The following is a 27,469-nucleotide window of genomic DNA, read 5'->3' as shown; positions in this document are numbered from 1 at the left end:
TTAACGACTCAAAGTGTCAAGATTTATTGTTGATACAGTTATAAAGCATATTGCACAGGAAGTCCTGACCAACCAGATACAGAGTCCCCTTTAAATATATGTCAAATTAAAACAGTTCATTAAAGGAATCCAAATACACTTTATACTTTGTTCAGTTTTTCTAAGCATTCTGTCTTGTTTATTAATCAAACACCTCATACTTTAAGCCCTGAAGATAAAATACACTCGTTGGCATGAAATCAGTCAAGTCACATACTTCAGCTCACACTGAATAAGTTTAGCATGAGAGTGCACTATAATGTAATGATGCATTTTTTTGACAGGAGCCGATTTTTTTTAGGGTGCTTCTTTAGGAAAAGCAGGTCCTCATAGAAGTTAAATGAGAAGCATTAGAGGAGCCTCACGAACTGCCTCTTTTATGGGGTTTTACATAACTGCTATTAAATAGGTAATGACAATATATTTAGGAAAATTACACATCGTCTTCCTGGAGGTAAGTGAGTGACCATCACTGAGGAAACTTGTGTAGGTATTTTATTTCTGACCATAGAGTCGACATCGCTATGTAATTAATGTTTACTTCCATCACCCATAATCTCCACACGCAACAACAAAAGGACCAAAATCCTGAAATAAAAGTGACTTTCACACCACACATTGGAAAAAAACAAAAAACAGAAGAAATAAATGCGTATCGGTTTTGCCAGCGGCTATTTGGTGTCACATAACAGTTTGATTTGTTCACCAGAAAGTTTTTTTTTTGTTTTTTTTTTGTTTTCACGATGAGCTTCCCTGTGGTTTCGCTGTGTTGTATAGTCCAAGTAACTGGGAATATCTGAGGAATATCATGTGTATAATATGTCCGTGTGCAGTGCAGTGCAGAGGGCGTAGGACTCGCTGAGTCACATTGGCACCACTGGTCTGTAAAATAAATTCAGACTTGGTTCGGACTGGCGAACGTCTCAAAACTCTGGAGGCAAAAAAGCAGCATCGTCATGTCTCCTCTCTGTAAGGCCTGACATGCCACTGTTGGCTATAGTGCAGTTATCTGGTGACTACGACCTGCAGTTTACGATTGTTTTACACTGCTTTACATGACATACACAGATCTGTAAACATTTGTGATGTTTGGGACCCACAGCCCTGCTGGTTTCTATTCTAGCCTGCGGATCAGGGACTATCTGATAGAGGAGATGGAGCTACCTGGCAGGACACAAAGCAGCAGCACACCTGGTCCTGATGACCGGGACTGCAAAGCATGCATGCAGCTCACGAGTGTGTTGTCACACCGTTTCTATAGCTCAGGTTTGCAAAGTTTAGGTCTTTGTCCTGCTGAGGACCAGATCCAACTAAAGTCCATGGTGATCATAAATAAATAGCTTGTGTATTCATCCTCACCAAATCATTAATGTCACACTTAGTATATTCATAGGACAGGTCTTGTGTCATTCTATGTTTTTATTGTCAACAAAGACCAAAAGCTAAAATCTACTCCTCTAACAAGGATTGTCTTAGTATCCAAAGCCTGATATATCTTAATTATTCAAAATGTATTATAAACACATAAATGATCTTAAACACACTGAACTACTGATGAAAGTACACACTCGTGCACCAAATCCACGACACATTATATATTTACTCCTGTTTGAATAATGGCTGTTAAAAAAGCACACTGTCCTGCTGGTTGTTAAAAGTGTTCCCATAGACAGGGCAGGAGACGGCTGATGAACAGCGTGTTTTTTGTTTTGTTTTTATGGGATTTGTTGACAATAGCAAAACTATAAAAATCTAACCTTGTCCTTTAACGAATGTGGATGGAGTTAAAAAAAAAAGAAAAAAAAAAGACCACCACCATGTTTTGTTCTAAAAATTTGTCAGAATCATTAATAAAACAAAAGCACCTGAATAAACATCTCTAATTTGAACATTTCCTGGTAGTTTTCAAACTGTGTGAGTGTCTAATCTAGTAACAGCCCTTATGCATTTCAAACATCTGCTGCTCAGGTTTAACTTTGCTTATATTTGGACACAAACACACGTGCACACTTTCCTTGTTTTTCGTCACACTGTGAATAAAGCCACGAGAAGAGTCTTTGAGTGCTGTAGGATTGTCTATAAAAAAGGACCTACATTATGCATATTGGTGATGATCCCCACCATACGCACACACAACAACAGGCCAACTGAAGTAGGTGGGCTGAGATTGTGTGTAAACAGGACCACGTGCTGACACACATACACAGTATATATTTGCATCATGAATTTGGCACTGAAAAACAAACTGGAGGGGCAGGGGAGCACTCTTCCAGTGACAATGCAGCACTTCAAGGAAGAATGCAACAGTCAAGCACAAATGCCAGCTTTCCTGTGAATAGGCTTCTTTTACTGGTGTCTAATGAATGGGAAGTCTTAAACAATCGATGATACATGCTGTTCAGGGAGGTAGATGGATTATTTCACAAGGCAGACAGCTTTCTTCAGCTGCCTTGCAAATCAGGTTAGAGACACTTGAGAGCAGTGGGGTACCATTCAAGTTCTAATGAAGTAGGGAAATAGTGAAGCATTGAAAGCCAGTCCTTTTACACTCATTGCACTCCAGTATTGAATATTCTGTCTCCTTGCATTTAACACCAACGTTAGCCTTGCCTGCTAATGGACAATGTCGTTTTACATGTGTTTATGAGTATGTTCAAGCTGCAGCAGATCCAAACTCACGACCATCCCAGTCTCTTTCTATCTGTGACAGAAGGTCCGTGTTAGTCTCTTCGGGGAGATCTGTTGAGTGTGACATCACAATCACATCCTCAACGAAGAGGTTGGCTCTCAAGACGTTTGGCTGTAGTTCTTGTCTCTTCCTGTGCTTACAATTAGAAGTCTATGATTATCATAGGCTGATTGGTTTCCTAGAGACGCTAGAAAGAAGAGAAAAGGTGAACAGGCCTCAATGATTTCACACAACCAGTGTCTCAAGGGTTAAAATATCCTTAGACGTGGCAAAGCCCCGCGGGGTCCAAGGAAGTCTTACGCAGGATATTTTGGTCAGTACGGAGTTTTTCACTTGTAGAATGTGGAAAATAACTCGGACACAGATCCCGAGAATACAAAAACAGTCCCTCGGAGCTCGAAGGATTAGAAAGATACGAGCCCAGTGTCCTGGAACAGTTCTGGGTCTGCTTCACATTCAGCTGCGTCAGCCATGGGAGGAGAAGATGGGCCTGCTGATGTTGCTATTGGTCGTCATGGCTGCCAGTTCCCACCTCGAGGAAAACAACAGGAAGAATTGGCAATTAGCAGTAAAATGTTTTAACACTGTAATCCCAAATGGTGAACTGCTGCTGGCTATTTGAAGGCATACCGCTCGTGCCCATTTACATTTTGTTAGAACTGCAGTTCTACTTTTAGGATTTCAGGAAAAGCTGTTGTCTTTACTTTATCATTTGGATGCTGTCATTAACTTAATCTGACTCTAAAAAAAAAAAACCCGATAAGAGCATCAAGAAGAAAACAACAACAGGCACCTATGGTTTGAAAAATACAAGATGCTACAAATCCACTGCAATTATAATCAAACAGTTGAGTGACATTTGCCTCCCCACTCGTCCAAGTGAAGGGCTACGTGGTGGAGGGAAGGTCCCGCTGTAACATGAGCATCGGGAGCAGGAGCTGACAACAGGGTCCAGTGCTTGCTGACCTGATGACAGGTCAGAGGTTGAGCTCCAGATTGTTATCACTGGCTCTGGTTTCACACTCACTCCCTCTCGACTGCTTTGTTCGTTTTTTTGTTGTGCGCGTATGTTGTTTAAGAGGGGAGATTGGCATTGGGGCTGGAGGTGCCACTGAGGGGCAAAGGGAGTTAACCAGAGTCCTGTGACCCCGACTGAAAACCCTCCAAGGGTTAGAAACACAACTGCAAACGCCGTAGTGGGGAGCATGCAAGGTGGCAGTGGACGGTGCAGAGAGAAATGAGAGGCTAAGAGGAGTAATTAGTCTCATGTTTCATAGGGTCCACATGTAAAGAAAATCCCATCAGTGGAAGCCCTCAATTTAAACACACTTGCCTAATGAGCTCCATCAGCTTGAGGAAAACTATCTACTAAGAGTTTTTGGAGAAATGGTCTGAAATGCTTGAAAACTAATACATTGTATTTAACTGAAAGTGACCTGTTTGGAAATCCCTTTAACATGCAGGCTACATAAACGAGGCAGCAGCAGACAGCAATTTCTAAAGATTGCTGAAAATCTATTTTGCCTTTACCAGCTTTAAAAAGCAGCTTTAATACAGTTAGCACAATTTCCCTACGCTGTGATTATAACATCACAAATCAAAGTGCTGCTCTCCAACTTTTGAGTTTCTCTTACAAGTTGTGTCAAAGTAATGTTCAAATCGGTCAGTGAGAAGGGAAAATTACATGTTATTAATTCATCACACTTGGTCATTTAAGCAACATGACTGCTTTAGACTTTTTTGGCAAGTCCTTTGCAAAAATCTTCCGCAAGAGGAACTTATGAGGAAAGAACACGTGCTCACAGTACTTGTAGTTTGTCATCAAGGATGCAAATAGAAGTTCAACAATCTTTCTTTATTAATATGCAACTTTATGCAGCAAAGCACTCCAAAATGTAATCAAATCAACTCTGTCTGGAGTACCTGTGGTGTGAAAGTATGACGTTCCTCCAATCTAGTATCCCTGAGTTATCGTGGTCACAAGGATAACCGCAGAAGACACGAAAGCATGAGGTCATAATTTCCTTCACATCACGTACATAAATATCTCAGCAGGTGCTAAAGTATGTGGCCGTTTTCATCCTGCTGTTTTTACTCTGAATCATTTCAGCTGATGTTATAAGATCAACTTTGGAGTTGTGTTCCATGGCCTGTTCATTTTAGTAAGACATTCAGTTAGTGAGACGTACGGTTAGTAAGTGAGTGTTCGGTTGTCTGAACTGGTGCAGCAGTTAGTCTGAGAAAAAGCACTTTTGAATAATTTAGCAGCAGTGATTTGGTCTATAAATATGAATAACTACAAAAGCAGCTTAGTTTAGTGGTGTTGGAGTCAAAGACTCTTAATCAGTTTAAACAACACCAGGGACATTTTACAACCAAAGGCAAAGAACTTAAAAATGTGCAAAGAGGAAGACAAAAAAATGCATCATTCAGGAGTCCAGTCTCGTTTATAGTCAGTGTCCCCCACTTGACTGGTGCTTAAATTGTTTCCTTTCTCAATAAATATCAGTCTCTTTTGAAATGTAACTGGAATGAGAAAGCCAAAAGGTTTTAGCTTAAAAATTAGAAGAGTTTTGGCAGCTTCTGAAACAATTTTCTAAATAGGACTGTGTGTCTGTGGATGTGAAACAGATCTCTTGTTTATACAGCACAGTGGAAGCAATTGTTCAGACTGTCACTTCTGAGATATCATCTTGCTGCACAATATTTGGACTTCCTCAATATTTGTCCTCCTATAACACTTCCATGCTTCAAGTAAGTAGACTGATAAAAAAAAAAAAACATCTTTCTTTTTGCTCAAGCATATTTTGTGCAAATTGTACACGGTAAACAGACCAAAAGCATCACCTAGACTACATTAACATTTTAGCGTGAGTATCTGATTCTTCTATACTAAAACCTTTATGCCTTTAGTTTAGATATGATATGCTTAAGTGTAAATTTTGCATGCAAGAACTTTCCATAAAGTCAGTAAAAGCCTGAGTAAAACTAGCCTCGTAAAATGAAGGATAATGAGTCATAATTTACCTCTTTGAAAAACAACCTCATTACAGAGAGACAGAGTGGTCGGAACAATGACAAGCAGAACACACGCACAGCCTGAATAACAATATGTCAGTTCTATGACAAAACAGAGCTAATGTTGGAGAGGCAGCTCGTCTGACCTGATATCATGTGGGAGTCCCGACTGCTCCAGACTGTACTGAATAACAGCTATTTTGCATAACGTCTTCAAATTAGGGCCTGAAAAGAAGAGAAAGTGTAATGAGTCATAGGTGGATCATAATCACTCATCATACTCAGGCTGAGAATATCTATTTCGGCTGTGGGAATTAAAAATGGAGCTGAGCAGTTCAGATCAGTCTGGAGATTTCCTCTCGATGGTGTAAAAGTCATCATGATCTGTTTGTTCGGTACCTCTGAAAAACAGCTGAAACAAACAATGTTCACATATGAGGGCCTGCAGAGCATGATGATGTCCGTGTTTAATCATCTCAGCAAACAAAGCATCATATCACAAATCACATTTCTATTAATACTCCCAAACTTCCTCTCACTCACTGTCACCGTCATGGCTGCTCCACCATATGTTCAGCGGCAAACAGTGTGAAGGCACACGTGACTGGCACGTGGAGGCGTGTGCCCCAGGGGATGCCACTGGGTACTGCCAGTCCCATACGGTCCTTGTGTCCCTGTGTAAGCCCAACTACACGAACCCTGACTGTGACCTGACAGCATTACAGGCTACCCCCGCACAGGCAGGATACGGCTATATTTGGTAGTCCGGGAGACGGAAGTGCCCCATGTGATAACACCAAGCAGGGCCAAGGCCAGGCGTAGGTGGCCCGATGAGAAATGAAGCAGTGGTGTAAGGAGGGTAATGCTACTCTAAAATCTATTTACTTTGACCTGCAATAACTGATTTTTCTTTTTGCCATTTTGGGGGTAAGGATGTGAACACATTGTCCCCTTTTAAGTTGATACGAGGAACCTGTTGACAAAGATTATCTACACATCCAGTAGTTAGCGAGCCACACTAGTTTTCATTTGGAGGTGTGTTTCTGGCCTCCCAGTGAGCCATTGTGGTCTCCACCAACTCCCCTATGTTTCAAAAGTAGTTGCTCGCTAACTAACAGTGTGCCTGTGTTTGGTTCCGGGTAGATAAAGAATAATGGGTTTGGAAGGCTTGTTCGCTGAGAACAGCTGCCAGAAATGACACAGTGGAAGCAGTGAGAGCGAACTAAAGCTGTAAGTAAATGTGCAGACTGGACAGCTGAACAATAAGCTGAAACTTGATAAAGCTGCAGACTCAGCTGATAATTCTCTGCAGGTTAATCAATGAGTCACAGGGTTTTCATAATATCATTTGACGTGTTTTTAAATCGCAAAATATATCAGTTGTAGATGCTTCCACAAGGCAACGTGCATAAATATGCGTATGATTTTACACCCTCTGGGGCCAACAGGAGAAATGGATAACAATACTTACTGAAGTCTAAGATATACAGATCTGAATGATCCATGAGGTTAAATTCATCTCCCATTCCTTGCTCTGGACAGGGGCTGCAAAGAGAAAAAACAACAACTATTTTAATAAGATTAGAGCAACTCTTTAAACTTCCTGTTTTCATGAGCCTGACGCTGTCTAACGTTTATGTCTTGAAAAGAATTCCCGACAATTAGTGACCAAGAGGCTCTCAGTTATTTACCTTGTCGTCCACCATCTTTCTTTAATCACTGAGGTCTATAGTCAGGGAGCCACAGATTGTTCTGAATAAGAGCAGTGCTGCTCAGCGCGCTGCTCTCCTTATCATGGGATGCCATGATTTAAGCCCACAGGAAGTGGAGCGCTGCAGTGAGACGGCAAGCTGGCCCGTGCTGATAGTCTCACAGACCTTTGCAGCAGTTGATATCACTGCGCATCTGTTTCCTGCCACAGCTTAAGCACACACACCTGTGACACACCTGGTGCACCACAGCTCAGAAAGCCAAGTTATCTCCCAAGTCTGTACGGTCACTCCATCGATGACTCAATTATCAATAAAGCCAAATCGGGCTACTTGGGAAGATACTGTATAAATATGCAACTAAAAGAAATAGGCTAGAGCCTGTGGGAGTCAAATATTTTAAGGAAGATGTATTCCCATAATGCTGTAAGTATGGTCTTCTAAATCCACTCGATGCACATAATTGCTTTATATTCAGAACAACATTGCACCAAGAGACCCGTCTGGATTAGCAGATAAAAATGCACTTTACAGTTTTACACTGCCCAGAGGACGGTTTCAGCCAGACAGGTGCATTCACTGAGCAGTTTATCATAAAGAATACCTGAGGGATGTGGCAGACAAGTTTGGTCTTTAAGAGCAGATTCACAAGCTTTCTGCTGCGCTTTGAGTGGCAAGTGAAGGGCATGTGTCCGACCAATGTCTCCATCAGACACCACAACACAAAAACTTTGCATTTGCGTTGATCATATTTCCCTTTTCCTTTAATAGCTTCACATTTCTCATTCTTGCCCCAAACCAGCCTCTTGCTGAACACAATCCATTGTCACCCCCAGCAATCAATCTCTATTCCTTTTCCCCGCTGTCCCGTCCATCGTGTCTCCCTTTCGCTGCGTGTTCAGGATGTTGTAAGGGTTTTACGTTGCTAATCTTCCCTAAACAAACATGGTGGTGGCTTAAAGCGGCCAGGAGAGGTGCGGAGCACGAGCACGGTCGTCCCAGGGGGCCAGCTGGGGAAGTCATTACGCCCCCCGCCCCCAGGAGGTGACCCTTCCGAGCTTATAGTAGGAGCCTTTATCAGAGCAACCACAACCACCCAAGCTGGCTGTAACATTACTGTGGTAATTAAAACAGTATTTATATTAAATTGGGAGTTTTCAATTCTGGATCATCTTAAATCAAGGGAAATCAAGAGTACATAGGTACTTTATAATGTATATAAAAAAAAACATACAGCTACACCACTGTTGCTGAAATCGTTCAGTTGCTGCAAGTGCCACTTATGTGAGAATTAAATTCCAGGAATGAAAGTTAATTAGTAAAACAATCACATCTTATCAGAGGGTTCCCAAACTTTTCCGAACATGTAACGCAAAAGTATCTAACTAAATTCCAGCGTCCCATTGCAGATACTAACAATTTATTTCATGAATTAAAATTCACTGATTTAAACCTGCACTAGCCTCAGAAAGGTTACATAACAACATCAGTCTATAGTTTCAAAATCAGACAATACATTTAAACCTATAAATACAAGTCATAAGTCATTCTGCTTGGCCCCTCAACAGACGACTTTTCTTCAGCACTTTGTCAAGCTTTATGTTAGCTTTGGAATGTGATGAGTATATTTAATAACTGTTATCTGTAAAAAAAAAATTAAAATTAAAAAAAATTATGTTTTGGACTAGGTCCAGTTGTAGTGTGTTATGCCTTTAAGCAAGGCTCTTGTGTAGTGCTGGGTAGAGCCTCACTGACCACCAGTACACGTACCAAAGTATTGGAATCGATGACCTAAATGACAGTCAGTGACTCTCATGGTTGAATTGCACCTTAAAATGCATTTTTCACGACGATATTGATCAGAGCTTCAGACTGAAGTGTCCTGACGCACCAAGTCAACCAGGCTGTTGAATGCCATTGGAACATTCATGGACATTTGTAGTCAACATTCACCTGAAGGTTTTTTTAAATAATCTGTCCTCATCTGTACCAACTGCTCCTATTAAAATCAGATTGATTGTTATGACCTTTATGAAAAGGAAAATTACATTTGGTTATATTGGTTACTATATGTGTGGAATACACACTGACATCAGACGTCTGTCTCCATTAGAGAAGCAATGAAAAGTAGCATCTCCATCTAAAGAGCACACTGCAGTAGCTGTGAACTACTGTGCAAGCTCACTTGGAAGGAGGGTAGAGGCTGCGGATGTTGAGGTGTGAATGGGTGCAGATAAGAGGATGCTTTAACAGGAACGACAAGAAAGATGAAGAAGATGAAGATTGCATCCCCTGGAATGAAGCTTTCTCGCATGCTCATGGATGATGTCAGCCCGGGTGTGAAATTCAGCACAACATTAAGGAACGATAATACTTTATTGGTCACCGCAAAAGAAGGAAAAGGCTGAAATAGGTTGTAGAGTCAGGGGAAGGAACCATGGGGTGGTAAGAAGTGTCTGATGGACTGGCCGTATTTAGAAGCGGGAAAGTCACAGTGTGCGACTTTATGTGGCGTCCTGGTGTTTGATGAGCCACTTTGTTACTTGATCAGCAAAGTATCAGTGTGTGTGAAAGTGCTCCCCCCCTACGGCAGCAGAGGTTCCCAGTCTGAATGAGGCCCGAGTGATGCCGCTCCCCCACTAAAACAACACTGGTTGCTATTTCAAACAACACTCAATGAGGGTGTCTAATCACCTAATTGCCGGTCCTTCCGAGCAATGCACTGCCTGCTCCACCTCATTATCTTCCAAACTAAGGTCTCAAAAGTGGAAAGCGTTGAACTCCAGCAAAGACACCAAAGAGCCTGGGAACTTTAAGAAACAGCAGAATTAAGTGATGAAGAAAAGATGGAGAACTGGTAGAAACACTGTGACACCTCTGCTTTTCTCAAAACAAACTCCGGTGTCAACAATATACCTGGAACCTGCCCTGTCGTAAGCATGTTTTCAGTGGTTTCATTGGCCGTATCCTCATTCTTGGAGTGATATGATCTGCATCCTTTTTCCTTTCTCCACTTCCTATTGAACTTTGGTCCTTCAGATGCATTGAACTCACAGGAACTCATCATGCACTACAACTTCCTGCAGAGCACCTTATCAGGACAGCCAGACATGCATCCATTTATTTCAGTAGCACTTTGGTATTGATTGAAATCACATGACAGTGTTGGAAACAGGTTGTAAAATTCTTGTGTTGTAAGAATGTTACCATGCTGAAAAGTTATTTAAAAGAAAGTAACGCACTACAACTAAAGCCACAATCATTTGGCATTAACACCATTTCTATAGTTCACAAACGTTTTCACAAAATCACAAAGTGCGCGTGTTCCGGCAGACGGGATGCAATGGACTGTGAAGATTCCTACAAAAGTTAGAAATGGTTTCAAAGTTAAACTTTCTTGCGCAAACCCAAAAGCCTTGGTTATCACAGATCAATAGATTGCCGTCCATTTCTTTGGCCTTAATCTCCGCTGTCTCACCTCATCTTACCGAGCTATCTGTGCCCCCTCCTGGGCAGTGGCTGGACGGTGGATTAAGACCTGTAGCTGCTCAGACCGAAACCCCATGCAGAGGGTGAGATACAAACTACAGCTGGCTCCCAGAGAGAGACGCCTGCCTTCAGATTAGACAGAGGAGATGCCAGGCCCTAATGAAGCACACGTCTCATATTTCAGCCCATGCTGACAAAATGAAGTTGCGCTTGGTGATGATAATGAAATGGAAAACTGGCACTCAAGCAAAGGGAATTCCCCCCCCCTTTTATCAGGACAAATTTCACGCCTTTTAACCGGGCAAGTCATTATCAACCTAGCTGCCTATAAAATGAGAAAGAGGAGATTAAATACTGCTTCAGGACCTTGAACACAGCTGGTTAATATACAGTGGAGGTTCTAAAGGGCTTGTCAAATGATCCTGTATAGCTGGCTGATTCATTTTGGAGAAGTTACTTCCTTCATAGCCCCAATCTTCACCTGCAGCTGAAAATGAATCAAGACGCATCAAGGTCAACCAACTAACAGGAAACACAATGGAAAATACTGATGAAGACACTGCAGCTATAATAGATTTAGACTTTATGAATCCCACAGTGGGGAAATTTAGTAAATGGACCACAGTTTTAGTATATTTATAGTTAGCTCATTTGTAAACTAGCTATTCCTACCTCATGGGTGATTTTGCTCTTTTACTTTTGCTTCATGTGTTGCCTGTCATGACAAGTAATTTTCTTAAATTAACTAAACCTGTCGGCTTCGTAGAAACATCCATTACACTGTTGTTGTTTAAATGAGTGTTAAACCAGTATTTTGTCAAATAAGTTGACTGGCGTGCTTTACTTGTAATGTTTACTTGTCTATACAGTCTGGCAATGTTCAACAGAGGAGTCTATAATCAGCATGTGTGTTTTGGTTGTAATGACAGCAGTAAATCGAAAGTTAAACTACTACTATTTAGACATGTCAATTTACATGGACAACAGCATCACAAATCGTCACGTATGCAGGCTGTTTATTTGAGCTGCTGTGCAACACCCAGCCCTGTGACACGGTAATGTATACAGGCTGTTTGTGGGTTAAGGAGGGTTAAGATGCAGATGAAATACTATCATGAGCTTGTCTTTGAAGAGTAAATCACTGTGTTGCCGAGCCGCCCCTGGGTCTTGTCCCGCCACGTGCGGGTTGCCCCGTATCCTGTTGGGGTCACCTTCACTGTTTGACAGGTTTAATCTCGGACAAACTACACACCCACCCACCCACCTGCACCCACCCGCACACACACACACACACACACACACACAATTAATAAAGGAAACTTCTGCAACCTACCCTTTGACACTGAAAGCCAAACAACAACATGTGTGGCATCAAAATCTATGGTGTGTTGACAGGAGCGTTTCCATGGAGCCAAGTTCCACTGTGGTAGATTTAAAGATGTTATTGGCTGGAGGAAGTGCAGCTATTGTTGTTGTTGCTGTTGTTGTTGTTGTTATGATGAACACAAAAAATTAATATGCTTTCATTTTGTGGGGTGTAATGCCTGATGAAAAAAAAGTGTGTTCTGCCTCAGTGTTGTGTTTAGTCTAACCTTTTGACTGCCCGGTTCTACGGTGATAACAAGCCACACTTTAAGCAGCTGGACTATCATAACAGCAGCCGCTTCAGCTGTTGATAAGATGCAATATGGCTTTGTAGGAGATATCAAGGCACCAGGCTTTTGACCTTCCTGAACTACTAAACAAAACCACTGGACTCTGCACAACTTTCCAGGCTCAACAACTTGCCGTTTTGAGATGACCAGTTAAATTCCACCCAGATTAAATATCATGGAGAGAATTTGGGTGGATTAAACTAGAGGTGTGGGGCTGAGATGTTTTGGCTACCAGTGAGATTACCTGCTATGTGGTCTCCCTCTTGCTCAGAGAGTAGAGCAGCCACACACTTGCAATGGTGGCAGGACAACTAAAATCCTACATTTAAGATCTTAAATATGCTAATATTTCGAATTTTCAACCCATAGTAAAACAGGGTGATGACGAAACAAGGCACAAACATAAAACCCCCAATAATTGAAGCAAAATTGTTTGTGCATTTAATGTTAGAAATGGCGTCAGCAATGTTTTCCATCTTTACAAAAATGTGCTTAGTGACTCTGCATATTGCCAAATGGAACAAATCAGTGAGGGCTGGCACAGCAAAGCAAGCATGTGTGTGTGTATGTGCACCCTGCTGACGTCAGCGGAGGAGCTGCGAGTCATTGAGTCATGTGAATATATCTAGACGTATGCAAACACACATGAATGGCACAATTTACCAGGAAAGAGGGAATGCTGGAATGGGACTGGAGTCTCCTACTGGCCTCTGCTCATCTACTCATGTAAAGAGATTATTAAATCATGAGGATAAAGTCATATTTAGTGCCACAAACTCAGCAGCATTTATTTTTGTGCATATTTTTTCAAATGGATGTTAGCTTCACACAATTTTACCTGTTTTCTTTTTTTTTTTTTTCATTTTAACAAAATGTGGTCTACTAAGAAAAAAAAAACATGTTTTTGTTTTTACAACAATAAAGAGTGAGTCCCATGTAATCACCTCCAATAATAACATGCATACTGCAGAGCACACAAAAAGCTGGAAAATTTTGTTTCCTTCTCTTTTTTTTTCTTCTGAACTTAAAGAACCATCATGGGCTCAAACGTGCAAAAACTTTTTACAAAACAGTCTGTGACTGCAATAGCGAATATAGTGCTTGAAATATTTTTTGTTCATATTACATCAACACATACCGCATGCACAAAATAGAAGTGCAATCTCTTGCAACTATAAGGCTGTAAAAACTCATGCTTGAAACTCAAGGGTCAACTGTATCATACATACGTCCTCTCTCCCCATTTCCATTTTATCCTCCAAAAGTTTGACGATTGGCATCATAATTCTAATAATTAGTCCACATTTCCCATAAACTCCGTCACTTACAGTTTTTACATTCTTTCTGGTCAACCAGCGTGTGATTTGTTGAGATAATGAGAAGTTGAAGAGTCTTGCTGGCTGTAAATGAGGGGCTATTTTTTTGTTTTGAGCTGGAATGTCTTCAGCAGAGCTTCTATTGTGTACCTTTGATGTGGAGAAATTGCAGGAATTTTGCAAAATTGCAATCCTGCATAAATAATGCACAGATTGGTTAAATCTGCATTAACTACTGCGATCGCAGGATCATGACTTTATGTAAGGACTGATAAGTGGCACCATTTGCATGCTTAAGACTGGTCTGAACCATCAGGTTCTTCCATTTGAAATTAAGACCTGCAGTCACTAACTATCATCATTTGACTGAGCTCACACGTATGCTGCTAATAACTATGTTTCTGACATCACTGAATTGAATACGGGTCAGAGACTTTACCTGGACTTATTTAAGCACACAAATGACATCAAAGAGACTCATTAATTGCTGAAGGCCACTTTGACATTGATAGACCTTAAATGACAGCTACCGGTCCCTGCTGCTAACAGTTAAGGGCAATTTCAACCCATTTGAAGAACAGTCATTATGGACAGTCCATATAAAGGTACTGAAGGACTAAAAAGCTAAAAATCCTCCCCATTCAACTGACAAATGGGATAAATTACATCTTGACATTTCTAGAAAAAAATAAGACTTGTACCACAGAGTAACACCTGAACACAAAGAGATTATTTAAATCATTCATCATTACGGTCTTCAGAGATGTATGGATACCTGTCGTCATGGTAAAAATAAACTCCCAAAAGGTAATGATGGGATGAATACACACCGGCGTGTCCAAGTAGTTCAAGGGCCCGTGCCAGATTTGCCTTCGCATATTCCGAGCTGTCTGCTCCCAGCATGCCAATCTGTCATGTCCTTGTTCACATCCTGCCCCTCATAGGATGCCCTGTTCCCAAGCTTAAAATGCTTCTCGATTTAGCCCAACCTGGGTTTGTCGTAAGCAACTATACCCACAGTGTGATGACTGCCAACAATGACAACATAAGCACAGCAGGAGCTTTATAATCTTTGTGCTATTGCCTTCATAAGCAACTTCACTTTAGCTGTGTTCAATTCCTCAGAAGGTGAAAACTAAGTTACAAATGTACTGGGTTTAGCTGCTCAGTGCTTGTGTGCGTAGGTGAAGGTCAGTGCAGGTGGAGTTGGTCATGCATGGATCGTCCTTCATGGGGCAGTGAGCAGGTCTCAGTAAATGAGTGTAGCAGAGGCGCTGAGGGTATATCAAATTGCACTCCGTGAGAAAGAATGCTCCCTGAGGTCATAAATCAAAGATGGGGCAGAATTTCGCGCCTTTCTGCAGCTCAGCAGGCCTGTTTACACTGACGTAAGTGGCACTCAACAGACTGCCATTAATGCCCAGCCTGTCATTCACACACACACACACGTGCACTGCTCATTTACCTTCAAATATATTCTACACTAAAATCCTCTTTAACTGAAACCAAATTAAACTCAGCAACATAAACGAGACTCAATCTGAATCAAAACATCTCACACTGAGCAGTTGTACTTAAAATCTCGCACAAAATCTCTTTGTGTTTGTAATTATTTGCAAATGTATTTAGTTTTAACACAGTCACGTCCAGTCCAGAGTATAACCTCTTGGAAAGCAGAGGGCTCTGCTCGACTTAATTTTAGTTTTATTGTCCTTCACTAAAGTAATAAATTATTCCTCAACAAATTCCTGCAGGTAAAATAAATATAATAAACCAGGAATAAATATCAAGAGAAGGGCTCTGTTTTAGATCAATCTGAAAGGACAACCAACTCAGGAAAACAAGATGTGGGCCATAAATTTCAACACAATTTCCTTAAACGTCCCACCAAAATAAGGAGCCCCACCAAAAAACACAAGCAAGGTGTCCAGCAAATAATTCACGACGACCCGCGTGAGCATTTGTCAGCTGCATTGAGACAGACACCAATAACTTCTTAGCCCCGTTAACGGCCCTCATGTTGTTAGGTCATGCAAAAATAAACAAGAGAAGCAGCAGCAATGGCTGGTTTTAAAGGGAATGTTCACACTAAATTAATAATATATAGTGACAAAAACTCTCAGTCTAATCTTTATAAATGCAGATTATGACAGAAGTGAAAATATTGCAGAAACCTTATTGGGACAACTTTCTAAGTAAAGATGAGAAAGCATACAAATGGGTGTGATAAGAAGCTGCTTGGAGGGTGTTTGTATGTCTAAGAGTGTGTGCACGTGCTTATGGGAGTTCCTGTGTGTAAGAGGCTTAAGTGTGCTCATGTAAACAACAAATGTGCAATGCTGGTGAGGAGAACCTGTGTGGCCGACTTCCTAGAGTCTGGTAGGATGATCCTCCAATTTGTACAGTAACAGAAAACAACATCTTGGCAGACTTAAAACAAAAAACAAAGCAACAGCTTAACTACAAAAGCCTCCACTTTACATATAACACAGACAAAAGTTTTCCCTCTTGTAAAGGTGCTTGATTTGCATTCATGAATACATATAACTCCAGTTTCTTAAAATAAAATCTGCCCTCAGGTTTTTAAACAGGATGTTGGAGATATTATGTGGTGTTTGATTTCTTCCTCTTCACCCTCCATCAGCCCCGTGACACTCCACTACCCCCTCCAACCCCCTCTGCCCTCCCCTCCCGTATCTGCTCCCAACAGGAAATCATGACTCCTTAAAACCCATCCTGAACTAATCCCAGCGAGAAACCAAACAATGGATGACCATCTTCAAAAATAAGCATCATCTCAAGCTCTTCCTTGTTTAATAAACAGTTTTCTTGTTCTTATTCAGGACCATACAAATAACTGAGGGTACAAGGTACAATTTTGGACATCCCCACAAACTTGAACGTAATGTATTCTTCTGCATTTACTTATCATTTATATTTTAAGAGTGTAAATGTCAAGGTGTTACATCATACTGCAGAAGATCTGTATGTGCACGTGTTGGAGTGTGTTGTTCGGCATTATGTCGTGGCCAGTGACATTTTTAGAAAATGCCTCCAGCAGCGGCCAGAGGCTCCGAGTACTTAAGGATCTGTAGACGTGGAAGAGCTCAGAGGACTCTTATCCACAGCTTTCCGATCTCCACCATCAGGTTTTCCCAGTGGGGTTTGCCTGATAACAGAGCCTCGCTGATAACAGTAGCCCAGGACTCGGCACTACTCTGGACCAATGCTAGTGTCGTTAGCTACCTCATTACTCCACTGGCTACTGGCCGTCACCAGCCCAGCGGCACCTAACCAGCTACGAATCCCCGGTTATCACTACTGTCTTACAGCCAACAGGGGATTCATCACAGACTGCTGTCTACAGGAGCCAGACACTCAATTTGATATATTGAAAAGAGAGAACAGTTTTTCTGCAAACGCTGACCAAAAGCAGAGATTGCTGTTTGTTTTCAGAGCTCGTGCTTTATAACGTTTATGAGGACAATCAATGAAAAGAGTGTTTTTATGTTTGAAGATATTTAGAAAGTCTTTAACAATAACGTAGATTCATGATTCAATATTTGTCATCGGTTGTATAAATAATGGTTTAGTTCAGGTACTACCGTGTCAACCAAACTATCAGTAACTATTATCTCCATTAAAAACCATGCAATAATGACACTGACTATTACTATTGTAACACAAACTGAAAAGGGAACAGCAGCATATAATGTATTTTTCTAAACAAAAGTTTATAAGAAATACACATAAGGTCTATGAGAAAGTATTCTGTATGAACTTGGTATAAGAAATCCTCTTTGTATTCATATCATGCTATTGTCATTTGCAGCGGTTGCTGACGGACCATTCAATCTCCCCCGGTGGTGAAACGAGGTTCACAGGCAGATGAAAAGGGAACGCGCACAGGTTTAGATTAAAGATCAGTTACTTGTGCTGATAAACCATGATCGATGTGTTCAAACGTTAAAAATCAATGTAATTACCAACCTGCATAAGCCTAACATGATTTATATGCTGAACACCTATATCAATTCCATTAAATGCTGTTGTTCTGCTCCTTTAAATAAGGTCTCTAAAACTCTAAAAACTTAATGTTTTGTACTAATAACAAAAAAGTTAACATTTTGTCATATTTTAGTCTTAGCAATAGTTATTAAAAGTGGCAGACAGTGGTAGTTGTAAAAGTATCTATAGTATTGATAGTACGAGTGAAAACAGTGACTGCAGTAGCGACTTGTTAGTGTTTGAGGGAGGGTTGGTTGAGTGATTATATGTTAGTGGGTTTTAGACACTTCCAATTTGTGTTTTAAATTACATTTTTAAAAGTATTCAAAGTAAGTAATAGAAAGACTGAATTCTGCAGTTTGTCCAGCTGAATTTAGGTTTTCAACATTCTTTAGAAATAAAATGTGTCGTTATGGTAACGTACCACTTTATCGAGCAGTTTAGTGGCCACTTCACCTTAGTTGAATATCTTTCATTTTTGGAAGTACCGTGTCCCTAAAATAAGCTATTAGCTTCTTATTATTTCTCAGAGCGAGGTATTTTCAACAAAGTTTTAAGTCATGTAAAAAACATCTTGTAAAAAATATTGTGATGGCCAGAGGTAAGTACTTTGCAGGTAAAACACTTGAAGGGTTACCAGAAATAACTGCATCTTCAAAGCATGATGCTGAAATTCTTGTTTTTGGAAAGGCAAGGTGTGCAATCTTTTTAAACTTACTGTTTAGGAAAGCACGGAAAGTCTCCTCATTGTTCTCTTCATCTGTCATGCTTGTTTTTAAATGTCAGTGATATTTTCCACCTACTTTTGTATGCATGCCTTTCTAGAGCATACAATAGGTTGTACTAGTGATAAATGTGTTCCTACCAGCCTCCGGAGGCATCAACAAGTAAATATTTTAAATTCCACACAACAATATCTCTGACAAAAATACAGAAGACATTGTAAGAATTAGCATCAGCAACTTTTATATATTTGCAGCTACTGAAAACAATAGTAACCAGGGGTGTGTGGAACAGGCAAGCCCAAACAAAGGAGACTTGAACATTGAACAAAAAGGTGGTTCTACAGTACGTTTTACGGCATAGAAAAAAATGACAGCTTAAATATATAATATGTTGTGCCTTACCTGGTTCCTCCAAAGAGAATGATTCGATCTCCAACCATACAGCAGCACTGTCGCCTCCGTGGACACGGGCCTTTCCCCTTCGGTTCCACTTTGTTCCAGGAGAAGGCTTCTGTAGTGTTTACACACAAGAATCAAGTTCATATCACATTATTTAGACATGATGGTGAGAAAAAAAAGACTAGTTGACTTCTTTAGAAATTGAAGGTCTCAGTAAAACTTCAGAGTATTGTCTTGCTATTAAATAGCTCAAGTGAGGGCAGCAACTGTTGATTTGTGTGGGCTACATCACAGCAGCTAAACAAACTCTCAAGCACTTCAAGTTACATAAACCTAATATTGCTTTCCATTGTGCCTGCAGTTCATTCAGCTTCTATCTATATTTAAACACAAGGCCGAGGGATAAGCGAAAGAAAAGGAGCAGTGAAAGGCAGAAAACAAAACCTAACCTTCATTTGAACACAAAATTGTACATTTCAGAAATAGAAACAAATCTCTCTCTTGTGCTCCCAAGTGCAATAAGAGTGACGATGCTGAAGCGCTATCACTTGTTCCATATAAGGATGAACTGTGCAGCCTCACGCTCTCAGACCCAAACAGCATCACTGCATCTCTATGGCAACAGGCTGTTTAGACTCTGTTGGATAATTAGGACTATAATTGAAGTGCTGCCATCTAGTGGACTGCAAAGCAGCGGTTTAGCTGGTTACAAGCAGATAACAGGTTCACTCCGTAAAAGCCACTTCAGACACAGAAGATCAAACCAACCACTCTACAAATACCAAACCTCCAATGAACTAGAAACTGGAAAGGCAGATATCAGTAGGCTATCTGTTATGCGTATCATTCTGTACATGCCATGCCAACTCCTGCCATGACCTCAGTGTAGTAACTGTTTACCTTAAATATTATTGAATGCCATGGTGCACAAATACTGCCACAACTGTTTTCTCTAGCAATGACTATCATAAAAAGAGGCACAGTGCAAGTTTATTGTTCATAAACTGACTAAGCTTGTCAGGTGCTGTATTCAAAACTGCCTTACTTTCCATAATAAACAGTTGGTAATAATATGAAGTGAATAAAATAGTGGTATTTAAGCACCATGTAGGACACTATAGTGGCAATGAATATATCCATGGTGTTGCTTTAGCTCTGAAAACTGACTTCATCATCAATCTGGTAACATTTTTCAACACTTCAAAGAATGAATTATTGTCACTTTTTCATCTGTGTTTCACACTCAGCAAAGTGAAAAAGGAGCAGCCAGCCACTATTACCAGACAAACAATGATGCAATGAGGAAGGAGAGGAGTGTCTGCATGGCTCTCTACAGAAGAATGAGGAGGAAAGTGGGTCAGTGCCAGCTAGTCCTGCCAGTGCTGCATTTCTTCTGCAGAGGTAAATGGTCATCAAGCAGGAATTCCAAAAATAAAATGACAATAGAGACACTACCAGGAATGGCACAATAAGTAGCAGTGCTTTACGACAACATGAAACATTTTCCCAATCCGACTTTAGTAAGCAGTGAATCACCTGGATTGAATTTCCAGAGGTCGTTGAAGTGTCGGTCCAGACGGGCATTGTATCCTCCGAATATGTACAGCTCTCCATTGTAGGAAACTAAAACACAGACACAAAAAAAATAACAATTTTTCATGGTCAATAGCAAAGATCTGACATTTGCAGCTTAGTAAATGGAACTAGTTAAACTGGCTGAATTTGTTTGATCAATGTGAGAATAAAAGGCACCCCAAAGAAATTTGACAATATGCAAAATTAGAAACACTGCTTATATTCTTCCAAAACAAACAATAAAAAAACACAACCCATGCATGACAATGAAATGAAGAAAGGTCACTGGAAAATTACATCAGTTTGTACCCAAATGAAGTGTGACAAAAACAACACTCGTTTCTGTCTTACAGGCTGAGTGACTCCTGCGGCCGTCTGGCAGTGGCTGAGTTGAAGGCGTGCTGAGCCAGCAGTTGGATTCTGTGTCGAACACTCTGATCTTGGGACAGTAGATCTCGTTGTTGGAGTGAAAGGGACCAAAGCGGTCTGCCCGTCCTCCAAACACAAACATTTTCGTCCCGATGATGGTGGCTGAGTGAAAGTCTCTCCAGCGTGCTGGAGTGCCCTGTGAAGAGAAGAGCAGCAGCTGATGCAGTGACCGTTAAACTTTAACACGAGTTTCAGTGGAGAGACAGAACATGAAGCGGAGTACTCAGGACAGGTAGCTGGCGTGCAGGATGGAGCCTACATTTGGTTTTAATGAACTTTTGTAAAACCCTGAGTAATAAATTAGTCCTTCATAAACTCCTAACTTTCTCTGCTCATCATAAGCCTGTGTATAAACCTTCATCTTCATCCTGGCAAAGATAAGGCAACATTAGGTAAATAGCGCCATCTAGTGTACCAAGTTACCAATCACAGAAGCACAGTACATCCGAAGGCCCAACTTTCTTTTCTAAAACATTGTACAGTACAGTTAAAAAAACGTTGTACAAAATTTTATGGGAACCGCTCTCAGAATTATAATGCAGCTCTGTGGTTACTAGAGAACTGTGAATAAAAAACACAAACATACAATCGTGAAATATAACCTCCTTCCACTCAATGAAACGGTGCCTGACAATAGCAAACCTTGAATGCCTTTGCATTAAGCTGGCATATAGCGCTGCCATAGAAAGAGAAAACTGTGTAACATATTGTCAAACAAGCTTTAAGAATGATACATGTAATGTGACATATTTTAATACATACTTTACTTTACAATCTACATGAACAAACAAACCTCAAATAAAACTTTACACAAAAAAGGGGCTCTGAGAGAAATTTCTGCACAGCAGGTACTTTTGTATTCAAAAGGAATGCAAGAACATACAAAAAAAGAGTATTATTCAGTAGTCACATGCACAGCTAAATCTGTAAGCAACACTTTGTAATCTTCTTGACGAGAAATATCATCAGTTAGAACCTAAAACTTCCTCCACCAGTCCCTACATAACCCTGTCCTAACGACTATGTCTAAAATATACTTTACAAGAGTTTATCACATGAGCAGGTTGACTGCACACACGCACAAATGGCATTTTCCAAAGGGGAAGTGTATATAATCCTCTGAGGATTTTGAACTTGGACATCTACCAGGTAGCTGCATTACATTGCACTGCTTTTGTAACCAGCCAATCTGACCACTAGGCGCTTGTGCAGCAGCACTGCCAACCCCGGTAATAACCAATGGTTTGTGGATTTCCAGTTGTGTCCTGAATGCAGCTGAGACTGCTGCCAGTTCATTCTATCTCTGTGTTTATTTGACTGCTTTGTATCCATATTTATTTGAAAGTTTACTTTGAACATTCAATAGAAGACATTCTGTGTAATGAAATAACAAACAAAAAAACCATCTTTCCAGTTTTGATGAAAGAAAACTGGTGATGTTAACTCACTCGGGCATTAATTAATGACCAAACCATAGTGGTGGTATCCAGCTTGTGGATGTCATTGGAGAAGCAGTCAGCCTAAAAACAAGCAGAGGGAATGAATTAAATCAAATTTGTATGTTCACAGAGAAGAAAGTTCCACATTGAAGAGTGATGAAGACTTACCAGCTGCTCATATCCTCCAAATATATACATTGCCTTGCCCAAGACACAGGCTGAGTGGCCATCCCTTGCCCCTGGAACAGTCCCCGAAATCTTGGGTGTAAACCATCTGTGGGTATCTATGTCGCAGGAACAGTTAACATTTGAGACACGTGCTACTGAAAACCATCACAGTCATATGCAGGTGTCACAGCTCCTCAACATAAAAAAAAAGATTTCTCTCCCTTTTTGCTATCACAACCTTAACATCAAACAGGTGCATCTCAAAGGAAATGCAGCCTGACAATATCACTTAACTGCACAAGATAGATGAGGGTCTACTTACTGACATCAAAGGCATAAAGCACATTGCAGGCCCCCTCTGTGTCGTTACGCCCGCCCCAGAGGTAGATAGTATCATCCAAAAGCACAGCTGTGTGGCCATAACGCATATATGGCACTTCACGGGCACGTTCATGTCCTCCCGACCGCACTGGAGGCAACTTCATCCAGCGCAGCGACACTGACATACAAAACAGTCAAGACATATATATTAAATCAATACATAGTTTAAAGGTAATTACTAAATTTATTTGTGTATATTTTACAAAAAAAACACAAACAAAGTTTACTGAACAAATAATAGCAAACATGACTGACCATATTTACCTAAACCGAGCCTTAATCCCAAAGTAAGAAAACAATGACATACTGTAGTAAAATAGCAACCGAAATTTCAGATAGTTTTACCTAATTTTCAATTCAATATACTTTCTTAAAAGAAATAACAATGAAAGTCAGTAAAACATTTGAGAGGTACACATCCAAGATGAAATCTTAAATTTCACCAGGCTCTTGCAGCTCACTGTGAAACATCTGAGTGAAATCTTTTTTCCATTTTTTTTCTCATTTTGAGAGGCCCAAAACAAAAGGTGAAAAATAATGTGTATGAAAAACAAGAAAAGAAAAATATATATATATATCAAAGGACTTTAAAAGAACAGCAGGCTTTGCTGTAAAATAGACATCAAAGAGAAGGATCACAATGCAAAATGTAGAGAAACAATTGCTGAGGTGGTACCATTTCCATTACAATCAACCAGAGATTTGGTTCCACCGATCTTTTCATGATACATCAATAGCAGGTAGGCTCAAGCTACTTTGTGAAGTTGTAAAGCCCTAAAGCAGGTGGCTGACCACACAGCAGAAAAAATATATATAAAATGGGTTACAAGAAAGGTAAAGTACCAATTTTATAAAAAAAAAAACTGGAGCACAACGTTTAAAAGGAAAACACCTGTTTGGGAGTTAGCAGCTACAAAACATCTGATTTCACAAACCGCAATGGAAAGCTTGGGGTATAATTGCCAGCTGTAAGGAGTTACCGTTAAAATGGTGCAGCTTTAACAAACTCTGAAACACAGTCTTATCCTTGCTTCCTAATCTAAAAAAACAAATATTGCCCTGTGATTTTACTGATAAAATGAGCATGCATTTTCACCTAAGGACAGAAACAACTTAAGTGCTAAAGTTGATCAATCTAAATTTTACAGTCGTATCTATAACTTTCAGTGACAACACAGAGTGCTTTTGTGTCCTGAAAATTGTGCTGTTTTTTTTGTGTTATAGAAAATGGTAAATACCTGAATTCCCACAACACCTTCATTGCCAAAAACAGTTGAAAACAAGAGAACGTTTCAGGGATTCACACTTACATTTTTAAACAAACGAAGAAAAAAAAAGTTCCACAAAACCCGGAAATAAATGCATATATTCACCACCCACCTGTATTGAAGACGTGCACGTCAATCTGACGGAGCGTTTCGTAGTCCTCCCCGGAGCAGTAGCCTCCAAAGGAGTACACCTTGTGCCCCACCGCCACAGCAGCATGGTTGACTCTCCGCGGCCCTCCTTCTAGGTGCACCGACCAGCGCAACATTCCCCGCGCGAGCACCTCTGCGACCGCGAGTCCTTAGACCATCACTTTGTCGCCTGCTCGGACCCCATCGAGCCGACACCGTTCAAACCTGCGATCACAACAACGGGAGGAGAACAACAGGGTAAACTGCGAGGGCCGGTCGAGGAGAACACAAAAGGGTGACTTGTTTGTTCTCTTCGGCGAACTCGGCTCTGGTGTTGCTGACAGGCTCGCAAGCCCCTGTATCTAAGCTGGGAGAGTATTTTAAGAGGTGATTAGACCTACACCTACCACCCCTCCTCTTTCTATTCACTCTTACCTCCGCACCCTCCCACTGCACCACAAAGGTTTTAGATGCACAATAATATGAATCTATACGCACCCCTTTGGGGTCATATCAATACAAACGCTTTACCAATATCATTGCAAAAAGCAAAAAAAAAAAACCAAGGATTAAGCAATCTTTCAGCAGTTGTTAGCTCCTACTAGGATGTTGAAGTGAGTGTGTTCCTAATCTATATATAAATATAGAGCAACAGTGAAAGTGTAATTTGGCCGTCTTGGAAGTTGGCTTTGGATGAGTATTCAGTCACGGCTCAGCCAAACATGTTGGATGAAAACCAAACACACCAAAGGAGGGCATCTCTTAGTTCAACGACAGCTGGCAAACTCAACAATATTCCCAAAGTCAATTTCCGCTTATGAATAATAAAATTCTTAAAAAGTAAAAAAACAAACAAAAAAAAGTATATTCAAGTGCAAGTAAAGTAAACTTCTCGTTTATTTATTTTTTTTGCTCTAACGACTCACTTATTGTGTCCCAATGACTCACTTTCTCACTGACCTCCAACCTTTGTTTGCTCCTGGAAATAAAATCCCCAGAAGACCGTTTCTCATATATATATATATATATATATATATATATATATATATATATATATATATATCTTTCTATTTCAAGCCCGCAGACCTCCCGAGCAGCAGCACGGGCCTGGTCCGAGAAACAAGGCAAAGAGAGCCTGAATTTAAATTAAAAAACACAATTCATATTCGCCACTTTATGTGTGTTTGTACAAAGTGAATCCTCAAAACAAAAACACACTTGAAGCCTTTCTGTTTTTTTCCTGCTTGCAGCACGTGATCTCTCAGGATTAATAATAAAAGGTCCGCTGCAAACGTGAGACACAAGATCCACACGTCGCGTCTTTTGAAACGTAAATCAGAGATATTTTAGTGAGCTTTAATAAAAACAGGTCCGATTAAAAAACGGGTTACTACAAAACAAAACAAAAACCCAGTTGACGCCTCACACAACACCGGCTAGCCCCGTCGTTAGCCGTCGTTATCAAGACAGGCGTAACGAGCACACACGCCTGCGAAGGGACAAAACCTCCCGGGGCTCGCTCGTCGCTTAAAACGTCAACAACAACAACAACAACAACAACACGGAGACGGCGCTTGGTGTTTACAGCTGTTTGACCGCCAACAGTTTGCGGTTGCTAGCGAGGCTAAAGCTAATGTAGCTGTTAGCTCGCTGACGTGAACCGCACAGAAAACGACCGGCGATGGTAAAACGTTGGTTTTTAAAACCCGCACGAAGTTGCGAACGGGTGAGCCGACACGTAGCACTGTCAATGAACGTGTCGGTGACTACCTTCAGGTCGAGTCGGTTGCGGTTGAGTGGTGTTTGGAGGAGACAGGCAGGGCTGGTGTCCACTGAGTGTCCGTGTGGAGACGTGACGGGACGACGAACCGCCGCTAGCGCCCCCTGCCGGTGCGCTCGTTCTGAGGAAACCCCGCGTGTTGAGGAGTTCTGCGGTTTAAACCAAAACTCCTCCGGAGCAGGTCGGAGACACGTGGACAGGTCGGAGACACGTGGACACGTCGTTCACCGAGACGCTCCTGACGTTAAGTGTGGAGTCGCGTAACCGGATCGCAAAATGGCTGCAAAAACTGGACAGCCTGGAAAAGGTGGTGGAGAGGGAGGACGCTGAACAAACTGTTATCCGTGTTGGGTAATCCTGAGCAGCCTCTCCACCACCTGCTGCAGGGACAGAGGAGCACTTTCTCCAAAAGACTCCTCCAGCTCCGCTGTCACAAGGACAGATACAGGAGATCGTTCCTGATACAGGAGATCATTTGTGATACAGGAGATCGTTCCTGATACAGGAGATCATTCCTGATACAGGAGATCATTTGTGATACAGGAGATCATTCCAGATACAGGAGATCGTTCCAGATACAGGAGATCATTCCAGATACAGGAGATCGTTCCTGATACAGAAGATCGTTCCTGATACAGGAGATCGTTCCAGATACAGGAGATCATTCCAGATACAGGAGATCGTTCCTGATACAGGAGATCGTTCCTGATACAGAAGATCGTTCCTGATACAGGAGATCATTTGTGATACAGGAGATCATTCTTGATACAGGAGATCATTCCAGATACAGGAGATCATTCCAGATACAGAAGATCATTCCTGATACAGGAGATCATTTGTGATACAGGAGATCATTCTTGATACAGGAGATCGTTCCAGATACAGGAGATCATTCCAGATACAGGAGATCGTTCCTGATACAGGAGATCGTTCCTGCCGACTGCAATACGACTGTACAATAACTCACCTCTGGCAAAATCCGTCACACAACAATAACACTGTTGTCTGTGTTCTTGGTTGTTTGTATATAATATATATAGATATATATTGTACTGTATATACTGTGCATTTTATATTTAATATTTTTTTTTACTGCTATTTTATTGCTTTCTATTATTCTATTATTATCTATTGCTTCCTCTATGCTGTTGTAGGGGGAAAAAAATTCCCCTCTGGGATTAATAAAGTAACTACTTAACCTAACCTAAAATGACCAAACATTTTAATGATCCCCACCTGACCCCCACATATTT

General features: G+C 40.9%; 1 protein-coding gene across 1 annotated transcript; it reads right to left on the bottom strand.

Annotated features, from left to right (window-relative positions):
• On the bottom strand, positions 1-26,314 carry klhdc3 (kelch domain containing 3). Its single transcript, XM_069145065.1, has 11 exons — positions 26,207-26,314; positions 24,420-24,661; positions 22,981-23,157; positions 22,659-22,774; positions 22,500-22,571; positions 20,974-21,187; positions 20,584-20,670; positions 19,051-19,159; positions 7,218-7,291; positions 5,893-5,971; positions 1-3,260 (listed from the first exon to the last, which is right to left on the bottom strand). Exons 2-11 carry the CDS (start codon positions 24,571-24,573, stop codon positions 3,194-3,196), a joined length of 1,149 nt encoding a protein of 382 aa, XP_069001166.1. The 5' UTR covers positions 24,574-24,661; positions 26,207-26,314; the 3' UTR covers positions 1-3,193.
• Positions 26,315-27,469: the final 1,155 nt, after the last annotated feature.

Source organism: Embiotoca jacksoni, unplaced genomic scaffold, assembly GCF_022577435.1.
Source record: "Embiotoca jacksoni isolate LCO1_2020_lvr unplaced genomic scaffold, fEmbJac1.0.p SCAF_12, whole genome shotgun sequence".
NCBI lineage: Eukaryota > Metazoa > Chordata > Actinopteri > Embiotocidae > Embiotoca > Embiotoca jacksoni.
The sequence above is the reverse complement of the archived record's forward strand: the minus strand, read 5'-3'. Positions and strand labels throughout refer to the sequence as shown.